Source organism: Erpetoichthys calabaricus, chromosome 5 (assembly GCF_900747795.2).
Source record: "Erpetoichthys calabaricus chromosome 5, fErpCal1.3, whole genome shotgun sequence".
Lineage (NCBI taxonomy): Eukaryota > Metazoa > Chordata > Cladistia > Polypteriformes > Polypteridae > Erpetoichthys > Erpetoichthys calabaricus.
In genome coordinates this window covers 238,497,496-238,512,366 of record NC_041398.2, presented here as the reverse complement: position 1 = coordinate 238,512,366, position 14,871 = coordinate 238,497,496, and the positions used below count along the sequence as shown (strand labels likewise).

Here is a 14,871-nt window from a genome sequence, read left to right as displayed (position 1 = left end):
TTCTGGTACCACTGACTCGGACTAATTTGTTTTTAATTAGACTTGTATATTTACCATGTTGATTGAAAGCACACAACATACAAGACAAGGCATTTCATCAATGCCAGCATGAATCATCAGGCTACTTTTTAAGTACTTTAACCTGTTAAAGTTCAAGTTGAAAGCGTGTAGTGTTTGGTGTAGTGTTAAATTGTATTGCATTTGTCATTCCAACAGATGGCACCTCATAAACATTTGTACAGTAGCAATAAAATGAATTACTACAAATGTTTGTGATGTGCCATCTGTTGGAATGACCAATGCAGTGCTTTTGTTTCTGTTATAGTCCATTTGGTACAGGAGCCATAAAAGCAATGTCAAAATTTGTGGTGCGCCATCTGTTGGAATGACAAGTGCAATGCATATGTCTCTGTTTTTTGCCAATTGGTATAGAATTTGTAAAAGCAGTGTTAATGTTTGTGGTGCTCCATCTGTTGGAATGACAGATGCAATGCATATGTCTCTGTTTTTTGCCATTTGGTTTAGAATTTGTAAAAGCAGTGTTAATGTTTGTGGTACGTCATCTGTTGGAATGACATGTGCAAAGCATATGTCTCTGTTATATGCCATTTGGTATAGAATTTGTAAAAGCAGTGTTAATGTTTGTGGTACGCCATCTGTTGGAATAACAAATGCAGTGCATATGTTTCTGTTATAGTTCATTTGGTATAGGATTCCTAAAAGCAGTGTTTAATGTTTGTAATGCTAATAACAATAATTAAAGGAGCAGGTTATTGTTTCATAAAGAAGTCTGTTTCAGTCAAATAATGATAAAAATACTGATATTGATTAGTTCAGGAATATAATAACATATATATGTGCGTGTGTATAAAACAGCAATGTGAGAAAATCCATCCATCCATTTTCCAACCCGCTGAATCCGAACACAGGGTCACGGGGGTCTGCTGGAGCCAATCCCAGCCAACACAGGGCACAAGGCAGGGAACCAATCCCGGGCAGGGTGCCAACCCACCGCAGGACACACACACAAACACACACACACACCAAGCACACACTAGGGCCAATTTAGAATCGCCAATGCACCTAACCTGCATGTCTTTGGACTGTGGGAGGAAACCGGAGCGCCTGGAGGAAACCCACGCAGACACGGGGAGAACATGCAAACTCCACGCAGGGTGGACCCGGGAAGCGAACCCGGGTCTCCTAACTGCGAGGCAGCAGCGCTACCACTGCGCCACCGTGCCGCCCATGTGAGAAAATACAAAGATATAAATAAAAATGTTACCAAAAGAGTAATTATCAAAAGTAACAAGGTTCCACTTTTGAGCTCTATTGGTTAGTTTTGTAATTAAGCAAATTAAATTGATCTGAAACGCCGACCACCTCAGGAGCGTCGTGAGGGGTTGTATACATTTTATCCCCAGCTGCTGGGCTTGGCTCTGAAGAAGGATTGATTTCTTGAAATGCGTCAGACAGATTGCTCAAAGTTCTTTACCAAATGGACATTTTTCACTTTCTGGACACCACATTAAGTTCCTGAGATTCTGATTGAAGTCTTGAGACACATGGACATTGGCTTATTGGGCTTTTCGCCTGGAGAATTTATTTGTAATATTTTAATTTACATCTTTGTATGTTCTCACGTTGGTGTTTGTACATATGTTATTATGTTCCTGAGCCAAACAATGTAAGCATTATTGTCACCTTTATTTGGTTGGAATAGACCTTTTGTGTGAAACACTAACCTGCTTCTTTAATTATTGTTTATTTTCACTCTGAGTTATTTATTATATGAATGTGCGGCTGTTCTTTAATGTTTGTGATGCGCCATCTGTCGGAATGACAAAAGCAATTCATTTTATTACTACAAAAGTTTGTGATGTGCCGTCAGTTGGAATGTCAGAGACTTAGTAACTGGACGGACACATAGACACTTCTCCTTTTATTAAGGTGGATAAACTGTACATATTTGTAATATTAATGTATTGTTTGGCAGTGCTGTGTTGTTTACAATGGCGCTAAAGCTCAATTGAGCTGAATTGACTGTTACAGTAATTTCTCAGTTTTCCTTTTTTTAAAAAAGCCACATGATGTTATGCAACAAAGATTATATTTAATCCGTTTAGATTAACTTTATGAACAATCTGTAATGGAGACAGGCTGCAGTATTTTTGGATTTTATCCAATCTCTATACATCCTACCAAGCAGATGATGATTTGCTAAGCCTTCTTCTCTTGGCATTTTGCCACCTTGACCAAGCATCTAATGGCCATGTGCCATTATATAATACAAATTGCGCATCTTATTGTAATAGATTTATGGAAACAGATGCTGTAGCTGGTATGTCTTCCTGATTATTGTTTAGATGAATGCCTTTGATTAACAGTTATTATTTAATTAGCTCCTTAATGGTCTTTATTCATAAAGACAACTGAATTCTTTTATATCACCAGCCTTCAGTTAAGCAAATAAATACGGTATGTAAAAGATGAAACTGTCACCACCTGGGTCACCACCTTGGTGACCTTGTATAGTGAATGAGGGAATAATGGGGGGGGGGGGGGCACACCGCACATTGCAGGTTCTTAAGTGAACCGGGACCAGATGGCTGACTTCCTGGTCAAGAGGTCATGTGGCAGGAAGAGGCAGGTCCAGGTGGACAGACAACGGAAGTGACATCAGCGATGGAATGGATGTGAATCTTCTGTTCTTCAGAGATAGGAGAAGAGAAGACATTAGCACACAGCGCCAACCCCTGGTCCGGAGGGTAATTACCATCACCAGAGCCCTTAAGGCTGTCTCCTATGTGAATTTCCCATTGGGATTAATAAAGTATCTATCTACCAACCAACCAACCAGAAATGTCAATAACATTTTGAGTCCAAGGCTGATTCAGGTAATAATTTTGAACAAATTATGAATATTATTTATTTTGAACTTGCCTAATTACATAAAAAGAAATAAACGCAAATCATTGCACACAAATTGGAGCATAATTAATCTTTAAAAAATGTATTTTTTAATATATTGTATAAAATCTTCTCTTCAAATTTTTTCTTTGAACCTTACAAGATTGTCTTTATTTCAACGTGACGCCTCTGCTCCTCTTTAACAGCAGTGTTTCCATTGTATGAACTGCATTCAGACTTTCGCTCACATCATGCCATTTCAGTTTCTGGCCATTACCACATACTGTATATTTTTCACGCTATCTGCAGTCTTCTTTCCATGTGCAAAAGTATGAGGAAGAGCACGATATGTAGAGTACATTTCAAAGCCTTTATTATGCACTGTTGAGACCTCACTCAGAGTAGACTGTGCAGTCTTGGTCTCCAGGATACACAAAAAAAAAGACATAGCAGCTCTAGAGAAAGTCCAGAGAAAAGCAAGAACGGTTCAATTCAAGGGTCACATGATTGACATTTGGATACTGTACATAATGCACATAATACATTTCACAACAAACATAAGACTCGTTTCTCCAATGAAAAAAATGTACGTTTTTTTAAGAAATCCTTTAGAACTGATTTTAATGTTATTATCAGGAAGGTTAAGAGTGGAGATCAGGCTCACGTAAGATGCTTCAGTTATAGCCATGGAGTTCAGAAGCAGCCATTAGTCTTGCGGATATGGTAGAAATTACACACCTGTGTTTATGCCAACTTTCAAAGTGATGGATCCAGCATGGCAACAGCCAGTCTGTGTTTCACACTTTGCTTTGGGACTTCATGGGTTACCCAAACCACGCCAAACAAATAATACTTCAAAGTGATCAGGACCTCATGAAGGAATTTATTGACACAACATAATCAGAACTTCCTGGGAGACCCTGCTTTGACGCAATTGTGACTTTCTGGGGGATAACCTACCCCATCATACAAACATCCGTACCCCATCCTCATGATCAGGATTTCACGTAGGACCAACAACCCAACGACATATTACTTGAAAGCGATGGAACGATGGAAGCGATCGATGCTTTGATGTGGTCAAAACTTAACGGGGAACTCTGTTTTAATGTGATTGGGACTTGACAGGGGACCCCTTCCAAAACACATGCTACCTCAGAGCAAAGAATTTCTTGCTTTGATGCGATTGGAACTTCATTGAGGAATCCCCCCAAGCACGTACTACTTCAAAGCAATTGGGACTTCATGGGGGACATCACGGCCATGGGGGACTTCAAAGCCATCAAGAGGGAAGCATTACGTAGTGCAGAGCACCAAGAAGGTACAAAATTATGCGGTGCACCATGGAGATTGGAGTAAGATTGGGGGGTTTGGTCTTGTCTGTTTGCTTCTGAACCATTTTGGCATCGGTACTGAGGTATTGATACTGGAGTCCAAATTTTATTACTGACCCAACATTATAGCAGTTATAAAAAAAAATGCCAAGTGCACCTTCTTTCATTTCTGGTTTTGCATAAGCCATATTGGCCCTTTATGAATGTGAGCATAGGTAGGCCCTGACCAGAGGCTCCTGCCTTGCACCCTGTGCTGTCTTTTAGAGCTTTAGCCCTTGAACCTTTTTCTCTCACAACCCTTTTTTTTGTGTCTTCTACACTCAGAATTGCCACTGATCATCATGCTGATTGTCATCCTAGTTGTGGTCGTTTGGTGGGGGGGTGTTTTATTCCCCCTTGGCATGAATCACAGACACGTAGTGGAGCAGTGATATTTGCTCAAGCTGCCCCCGACAACCCAATGCAAGGCACAACCTTTTCCCATTGAGTACAATTGTGATTCACGACTCTGCGTGACCCAAATTCAGACAACATGCGACATAGTTTAATACCCTATTTTTAACATGTGTTAAAAGGGCTGCCAAGGAAGGAACAGATGAGGGCTGTCGGAATGAGACACAGTGTCCCCTTGGCTTTGTCGTGCTTTTACAGTGACAGGAGCAGAGCTTTCGGGAAGGAGGCCTTGCAGCTGTCTTGTTTTTTCTTTCTGTCTGATCAATGGTGGTATCTTTTTTTTTTTTTTTTTTTTTTCTCTTCTCATTTTATACCCTACTCAACATTCATTCAGAATTAACAGGAAAGTCGCTATCAATTCAGGAAAGAAAGAATAGTAAGGAAAAGAGATTATTTTTAAATTTCGGGACGAAACAGCCTTTCTACATTACCCTTGCTTCCCTCCTCCTAAGAGACTCTTGATTCTTGCTGTTTGTCTTTGGTTTGCGGTGCAGAGGAGGATGCAGTCTGGCCGCTGTCACTTATTCCGCACGGGAGGTGTTAACCGCCCATGTCTTCTAGTCCTCTAAATTATAAGGTTACTAAGAAGTGCTATTGTTTACCACAAAAATAAATGACACTGACAATTGTGTAGCATTTCTACCTCACCGGCCCAGAGGCCTACCTTCAGATTCCAGCCTGGCCGCTGTCTGAATGTCCTCCGTGTGCCTGCTGTAAAGCTTTCTAAAGGGTCCTCCAGTTTTTTCTCCTGAATCCCGAAGATGTGCACTTTCACTAAAATGATTTAATTTAAAGTGGTGTAAATGAGGAAAAGAGAAATGGGTAAGGTCGTGTCTCAGCCAGGCTGGGGTTTCAAATTCACATTTTGTGTCACGCTTGTTTTTTTGTGTGTGGATTTTGTGCATCTTTCCCAGTTTTTGGATTTCTCTGTGTATACAAGCTTGCCTGTATACTTTTGTGGGTAGTTTCTCACCCCCCCCAAACTTGTCAATCACAACTAAGAACTGTCCTCCACCCTATAAATCTGGAGGATCTCCCACAGGTTTTGAACATTTTAAGGGCTCGGAGATTTCTATTTTTTGCTATGCTTATGTCTTTACTGGATTTTTGAATCTGTGGTTTGTTTTCGGATAATTGTATTGCATTGCTGGGCAACTCCTTTATGCCTTGTGCTGTTTGGAGTTTCATAATGAAACACAACATCTTTCTGCAAATAATCCTTTTCATTTTTATACAGATTCTGTGTTGCCGTTATATCTGTAGTGAACTTAGAGTTCCAGGGCACGTCGTCCCGAACACTTCCAATAACGCCCATCAGAGAGTGCAATTCAACAAACCCTGGCTAGATTTTTCTTTTTGATTTGATATACTTGATTAATCTCTGAAGAGAATTGTCTTTATACTTGACCTTTGGGGGGGTCAGAGCACAGGGTCAGTCATTGTACAGCGCACTGCAGCAATTTACAGGGCCTAGCTTAATAATAATAATAATAATAATTCTTTACATTAATATAGTGCTTTTCTCACTACTCACAGAGCTTCAGTGGGTGGGGAGCCACTTTGACCAGCACTAATGTGTAGCATCTACGTGGGTGATGCGATGGCAGCTATTTTTGTACCAGTACACTACCACATTAGCTATTAGGTGGTGAAGTGGTGAGAGAGAGACAGATAGAAACCTGGCATGAATAGGGGGCCAGAATGACTAAGACAGGACATCGGTATACAGCCCATACTTCATGAAGGATGCCGAAGGAACTTAATTGACCAGAGAGAGTCAGCACTTCAGTTTTATGTCGCATCCAAATGGCACCATTTTTACAGTACAGTGTCCACATCACTGCACTGGGGCATTGGGATCCACATTCAGACCACAGGGTAAGCTCCCGCTGCCGGCCGCACCAACACCTCTTCCAGCAGCAACCCAAGCTTTTCCTAGATGGTCTGCCATCCAAGTACTGGGTGACCTATTCTGAAGTGCAGCTGGTATGGCTGCTGGAGTAGAATCCCTTGTGGCAGTAAGGGGATTTGAACTGGCAACTGTCCAGATACCAGCACAAATCCTTAGCCTCAGAGCCGCCATATAAAGGTAACAATAAAAAAATAAATATTTTGATATTTTGGCAGACAAAGAACTTAACAATGGAGATTAAGCAAATAAATACATGTGTTTATAATGTATATGTAGAAAGTATTGCTCTATATATTAAATAATATACATTACAGTGCTAAATGTTTGTGGCACACCGGACCATCACACCTATATATGCTTTTTGGAAATCCTATTTTAAAACCATGGGCATTAATATGGAGTTGCCACCTCCTTTACTGTTATAACAGGCTCTTCTCTTCTGGGGAAGCATTCCACCAGACTTTGGAGCGTTTCTGTGTGCTTTTCTACCCATTTATCCAAAAGACCATCTGTGAGGTCAGGTACTAATGTTGGATGAGAAGAGCTGGCTCACAATCAGCATTCCAGTTAGAACATTAGAACAGTTTAGACGAGATCAGGCCGTTCAGCCCAACAAACCTCACCAGTTCTATCCATTTAATTCTTCTAAAAATGACATCAAGTTGAGTGTTGAAAGTTCAAGTCCTCCTGTCTACCACACTACTTGGTCACTTGTTATTCCAAGTGTCTATCGTTCTTTGTGTAAAGAAAAACTTCCTAATGTTTGTGTGAAATTTCCCCTTCACAAGTTTCCAACTGTGTCCCCGTGTTCTCTTTGAACTCATTTTAAAGTCACCGTCTTGATCCACTGCACTAATTCCCTTCATAATTTTAAACACTTCACTCAGGTCTCCTCTTAATCTCCTTGTGTTTAAACTGTAAAGGCTCAGCTCTTTTAATTTTTCCTCATCACTCATCCCCTGTAGCCCTGAATCAGCCGAGTTGCTCTTCTCTGGACCTTCTCTAGTGCTGTTATGTCCTTTATATAGCCTGGAGACCAAAACTGCACACAGGACTCCAGATGAGGCCTCACCAGTGTGTTATAAAGCTTGAGCAGAACCTCCTGTGACTTGTACTCCACACATCAAGGCGCTATATAACCTGACATTGTTTGCCTTATTAATGGCTTCTGAACTCTGTCTGCCAGGTGATAGTGAGGAGTCCACTGTGATTACTAAATCCATCTAATTTTTTTTTTTGGGGGGGGTATTTGGTACACTGTATTAAACCCTTAGGGTCATAAGGTGTTCTTTCGAATCTTGGACCTCCCATTGTGTATTCAAACCTGACATTTTTACTTTTAGCATGAAGGTGTTCAAAAGGGTTGAGATCAGGACTGTATGTATGCCATTCAAGTTCCTCCATGTAGTTATGGAGCTGGCCTTGTGCACTTGTAAGGACTACATGGTGCCCTGATCAGGTGGTGGGGGCGCAGATCGGCACCATAGGAAACCAGAAAAAGAACAGCAGAGAAAGTAGGGGTTAGTACGGATTACATATGCATATTGATAAAAACAATAATTAAATGCATATCCAGATTATCAGGGTTACACTAAAATGAAGCTATGAGAGAGCCATGTTACAATGTGTTTTTAGCAGTTTCTTTTAAAGTGCTCCCCCGTATTAGCCTGGCGAATTTCTATTGGTAAACTACTTTTTTGGTAAGCAGATTTTAGGTGCATAACAGCAGAAGGCCGCCTCACCACTTCTTTTAAGTTTAGCTCCTGACATTCTAAGCAGACACTCATTTGAAGATCTAAGGTTACGATTTGGAGTGTAAGGTGAAAGGCATTCTGAAATATAGGATCGAGTGAGATGATTTAAGGCTTTGTAAACCATAAGCAGTATTTTAAAGTCAATTTTAAAAGGCAAATGTAACCAATGTAACGACGCTAAGACTGGGGTAATGTGCTCAGATTTTCTTTTCCTAGTTAAGATTCTTGCAGTTCCATTCTGCACTCATTGCAATCGGTTGATGTCTTTCTTGAGTGGTCCTGAGAGGAGTGTGTTACAGTAATCTAGTCAACTAAAAACAAAAGCTTGCAAAGTTATAAGGAATCTAATTTCTTAAGTAAAAAAATGATGTCCTAGTAATCTGATTAATATATGATTTAAAATTCAGGTCAGAGTCAATAATTACCCCTAAATTCTTTACCTCTGTCTTGATGTTTAAGCCTAATGGATCAAGTTTATTTCTAATACTCTCATTACATTCATTTAGAGATTTCTGTTTTCTGCTTATTTACTTTGAGAAAATTACTACTCATCCACTCAGAAACAAGAGTAAGACATTGGGGTCAGTGAGACAAGAGAGTCGAGGTCATCAGGCTCTATTGATAAATACAGCTGTGTGTCATCCACATAGCTGTGGTGGATCATGTTATGCCTTGAGATAGTCTGACCTAATGGAAGCATGGAGATTGAAAACAGCAGTGGACCCAGGAGAGACACTTCTTGAACACCATATAGAATATTATGCGTGTTCGAAATATAATTATCACAACTAACAAAGAATTTTCAACCTGTTAAGTAAGACTCAAACCAGCGTTTAAAGTCCCTGAACTCTTTGGCACAACCCAGTGTTTGGCAGTGGAGATTACATGGCGATGTGCTGATTTTGTGCGCCTGTTAACAATGAAAAGCCCAAACTCCATAATTTGGAGGGATGTCCACATAATTTTGCCCATGAAAAGCAGAAAAGGTGAAAAGTGTATTTCGAAGAAAGGGCAAAAAAGAAGTTAAAAAAGACATTTTGATTTAGTAAAAGGATGTCAGTTTCATTTGACTTGTGAGAACTAAGCATCTTATGTCACTTATAAAGACCTCCTGTGAAAAAGACTTATTTCAAGACTGACAGCTGCCCCTACTCTTATCTTCTTAAAGCTTCCAGCACTGCCTTTGCCTTCTTGTCGTTGTACTAAGGTTTCCTCCACATTTGTACCTGTTACTGTTCAGTGAATTATACATCATTATTACAGAGCAAAGGAAGAAAATTGTGGTTAGAAATTTAAAGCCACTTTTGTCTTGTTTCTTTTAGGTGTTTACAGAATTACATTCCGGCCCACAGTTTGACTTTATCCTGCCCAGTGTGCCGCCAGACGTCTATCCTTCCAGAGAAAGGTGTTTCCGCTTTGCAGAACAACTTCTTCATCACCAACCTAATGGATGTGCTGCAGCGATCGCCAGACAGCAGCAGCGAGGAGTCCACCATTTTGGAGACTGTCACTGCTGTTGCTACGGGCAGGCCGCTATCCTGCCCCAACCATGCAGGCAGCGTAAGTCTTGTAGCCGTTTGCCTTTGAAGGTTGGGAAGTGTCTGGGAGGCAATAATTGGGTCATACAGTACGATAATATTGGATTTTATTTGTTTTAAAAAAATATTTATTGTTATTCAGTTGATAAATCATAACCTGGTGGAGATTTTTAGGTGCCTGTGGTGGGTTGGCACCCTGCCCAGAATTGTTTCCTGCCTTGTGCCCTGTGTTGGCTGGGATTGGCTCCAGCAGACCCCCGTGACCCTGTGTTCGGATTCAGCGGGTTAGAAAATGGATGGATGGATGGATAAAGTAAAAATACATAAAACAAATGAACTTGCACTTTACCTTTGAAAAGAATCATGGCCGGTGTGAGTGAGTTACTAAACTCTTGTGGGATTGCACCCAACGGGATGGCATGCTGAAGAGCGTCCCAAAGCAATCGCAGTCACCCAGCGCTGTAGCAGTTCTCCATAAAAGTGAATCCGAAAAGATCGCGGACATGCTATAAGCGCCTGCCGTCAATGGGTGATACAAGGAACAAGGAACATTATAAATGTGCAGGGCCCTGCCTGACTGCTGTGTCTGTGTATAAATAACGGCGCTGTTGCTGTTTCAAGCTAAATAATGCTTGTTTTGCTAAAGTACTGAGACTCAGCTTCGTGTTTTAGGGTGCAAGACGGGGTCTCGCACGTCACAGCACACACACACTGCGCGCGAGCACACACACACACACACACACGCACACAGTCACAATGCTAATGCTGTAGTAAACACTATACGCTCGTTGAATATATGAGTGAGGCACGCCGACTCAGACGGAGAATAGGAGACGATTGCCCACAATCCCGCAGTGAGAGAGAGAGAGAAGAACCATCAGCTCAGTTGTGATCACATGACGCTCAGCAGACAAACTACTCATACTGCAAGACCTCGCTCGTTTATCAAGTGAAAATTTATTAAACATTTTTGCTCGTCTTGCAAAACACTCGTAAACCAAGTTACTCGCAAACCGAGGTTCCACTGTATATAATTAATATATATATATATATATATATATATATATATATATATATATATATAATATGGCACCAGATGTACTCCCGGGTCATATATAAAAGGAGCCACTCCGCCCCATCCAGATGACTTGGAGTCAGGTGGAGGAGGACAAAGCTCACCATTGGAGGAGTGCAGGAGAAGAAAAAGAGAAAGAAAATTGTGATGGTGTTTGACAAGAAGCCTGTTTGAAGGACAGTCAGTCATTTTCTAACCCGCTTAGTCCTGAACAGGGCTGCGGGGGTCTGCTGGAACCTATCCCAGCTAGCATAGGGCTGTTTGAAAGTATTTATTTTATTAAACCTTTTATTTGAATTTGGGACTTGTGCCCGTGAGGTTGTATCTGGGGTTTGGTGCTCTATGGCAACCACTAGTGGTCACAGGTGGTAATAAAAGAATTACAAGTCAGCTTTGTTATATAATGTGTAATGCCCACAGTACTAGAATTTTCTAAAAGCTGGCATCTATTATACCTTGCTGATATCCAAAGATTGTGTATTTGTTTGTTGCTCCACATTCTTACAGTGCACCTTTTGCTGACTAACATGCCTGGAATATTTCAATCAGGTGATGGACTTTTACTGCCCATCATGCGAGACGGCCATGTGCCAAGAGTGTACAGCTGGTGAGCATGCCGAGCATCCCACCGTCCCGCTGAAAGACGTTGTTGAACAGCACAAGGCAGCCCTGCAGGAACAACTGGATGCAGTCAAGAAAAGGTAATTAAGATCTTTGTGAGTTTGAAGGATTTACTGTATGTGAAGATGGGTGACATGTATGCAAATATTGTTCACGGCTCTTTTATATCTAGTGCACAGGTCAAGCATGTTGAATTGTAAAGCACATATCTGTCTCAAGTTTTGTTTTATCATTCCGTGAAACCTTCCCAGCTCCACTGAAGCCTCAAAGCTTTTACAGTTGATTTATTTAGAAATCACGGTAAGGAATTATTTGAGAGGGTTCTCACCCACCTGACAGCGCTTTTGTCAAAAGTTACGACCTGCGATGCAACATATTTTCACTTGATTTAATTTTAAATGGGTACATTTTATGATTCTTGCCCATGCATCTACACTCAATAAGCCATAATGACAGTGTGAAAAAATGTTTCCAGAAAGGTTTCTCTCAGAAATCTCTCATTCCTAGAAGTATTCAGACCCTTTGCTGCGGCACTCCAAATTGTGCTCAGGTGGTCCTGTTTGCTTTAATTCTCCTTGAGATGTGTTGAGAACTTGATTGGCATCGACCTTTGGCACATTGAATTGATTGGATGTCATTTAGAAAGACACACATGTACCTGTATAGCGGTCATGGGGACATGAAGATTCACACCATCCGAGGACGGTTATTTCTTTAATGTCTATTGTGGGGACCCCAGGAACACACCCAGCCTTGATCCAGGACTCACACACAGAGACACAGATAAGTGTGATAAGATAAATAATGGTTAATATATTAATCAAATAATAAAAAGAGCAAACAATATTATAAAAAATATATATACTCCAAAGCCTTCCTCCGAATCCCAGCGGCAATGAAAGTGAAATCCTTGTGAACAGCCCTTCTGAAAGCAATATAAAGTTTTGTCCTACCAGGTTCCAGTTGTTGCATAATTAGGAGCATTTCCCAGACAAAGATGTAGCCAGTCAAGACGAAGTTGCATGAACAAGCAGGTGCAGGACAGCACATACATCCAGATAGAAACTGTAATTGCAGGTGGTCAAGTTGTAATCAAATTGTGTGTGTGTGTGTGTGTGTGTGTGTGATGCGTAGTAACAAACAGACAGGCAATCTCGATTCCCCCAGCGTCATTTAGGATACTTTTTAAAAAGCCTGCCTGCTCAGTCTTCTTCCTAGCAGCCCCTACACGCTCTGAATCTACCCAATAGCGTTATACTGCCAGACCACTGGGAAATGTAGGATATTTTAAATAGTGCTGCTACACCTGTGTATAGCAGGTCCTATAATTCACATGGCATGTCAGGACTAAAACCAAGCTGTGAAGTCCAAGGGACTCTTTGTAGACCTCCATGATCAAATTGTTATGAGGCATATATCAGAGTAAGAGGATCAAACCATTTCTAAAGCTTTGAGTGTTTCTAGGAGCACTCAGTGGCCTCAATTATTGTAAAATGGAAGAAGTCTGCAACAATCAGCACTCTTCATAGAGTTGGTTGTCTGGTGAGAAACCGGGCAGGAAGGGCCTTGGTCAGGGAAGTGAACAAAATCCATATGGTCACTGCAACAGAACTTCCTCTGCTGAGAACCTGCCAGAAGGACAACCACCTCAGGATCACTTCATCAATCGGGTGTTTATGATAGTGTAGCTAGACTGAAGACACTTTTGAGTAAAAGGCATGCAACAGTTTAAAGGACTTGAAGAGCATTAGAAACAAAGATTCTCTGGTCTAATGAGACAAAAATTGAACTCTCTTCACAGAACTTCACATACTATTTCTGGTTAAGTCCGGGCACTTCTTATCACCTGCCTAATAGCAATCCCCTATGGTGAAACTATGGGGGGTGCCTGTCAATGGCAGGGACAGAGTAACTGGTCAGATTTCAGGGGATGATGAATAATGGCCAAATAGAAGTCCTTGAAGAAAACCTGCTCCAGAGTGCACACCATCTCAGAATGTGCGGCAAATGCATATATACAACGTTTGTGGAGAAATAACTTGGACTTGAAAAATACGAAAGTTATCCTTTAACTAAAATTAAGCCTAAAAAACATATTTACTTTGAAGCAATTAAATGGGTTCTAAGTAAGAAATTGGTTAATGTGAAAACCAGCAGACACCACAGCCTCTCAAACGTGAGGGAAAGATCATTGGCATGAAGCAACAATGCCCCCTCCAGCCTCCCCAAATGGACAGCCACACATCCTCGGTTCTGCCTAAGCTATCCTGTCCATGAAGACCACAAATGGGAGCGGGGGTGAGACACAGCCTTGATAGAGTCCGACAACCACACTGTCCCACATTTGACTTGATTGAAATTCTACTGCTTATCATTTTTTGAGGGTTTGTGTTTATAGTTAATTATTTTATATGCATACACATTACTTTCTCGTATATGAAGTATAGGGAAAGTATTGTAATCGTCCAAAGATTTGATGTTGAGATTTTGATGAATCTACATGTTTTAGACTTCCCAGACTTTCTCATATACAAAGTATCGGGAAAGTATTGGAATCATCCAAAAATTCATCGAGATTTTGATGAATCTCGACGTTTTAGACCTGCCTGACTTTCTCGTATACGAAACATAGGGGAAGTATTGGAATCCTCTAAAAATTTAATGTCGATTTTGATGAATCTCGACATTTTAGACCTCCCTGACTTTCTCGTATACGAAGTATAGGGGAAGTAATGGAATCGTCCACAAATTCAATGTTGAGATTTTGATGAATCTTGACGTTTTAGACCTCACTGAATCTGAAAATGCCATATTTGGAAATGTGTGTCTGTTTGTGTGTATGTAAACACGATAATTTGAGTACAATTTCACTTAGGTCAGCCAAATTGTTTTTAAAAACAATTATTTAGCCAATAGCCGTGTCTAATCTTAGACCTTCCTGAGTTCGAAAATACCAGTTTTGAAATACTGTGTGTGTGTCTTTGTGTATGTAAACACAATAACTTGAGTACGCTTTCACTTAGGTCAACCAAATTTTGCATACAAATATTAGGTACAAAACGTAGATTTCTATCAACTTTTGAGCTATTTCTGTTAACCGGAAGTGGTACTTTACCTTTTATTCATGCAGCTGCATAGTCCAATTTATTCAACTTTACTTTTATAATAATTATTCAATATGGTATTAATTTGATTTGTTGTTGATGGTTCGTTAATGTACATAATATAAAAATATAATCACTTTCTTTCGGTTTACTCCTCAAATATCCATCCC

At 40.5% G+C, this 14,871-nt stretch overlaps 1 protein-coding gene across 7 annotated transcripts in view; it reads left to right on the top strand.

The window, feature by feature from the left end:
* The window catches only part of trim2a (tripartite motif containing 2a), a 193,061-nt gene that overhangs the window by 133,146 nt on the left and 45,044 nt on the right, over positions 1-14,871 (top strand). For all 7 annotated transcript variants that reach the window (XM_028802681.2, XM_051928161.1, XM_028802680.2 and 4 more), the window contains exons 3-4: positions 9,686-9,923; positions 11,526-11,677. In XM_028802681.2, coding sequence (XP_028658514.1) covers positions 9,686-9,923; positions 11,526-11,677 — 390 coding nt within the window. The remainder of the gene's footprint in view (positions 1-9,685; positions 9,924-11,525; positions 11,678-14,871) is intronic.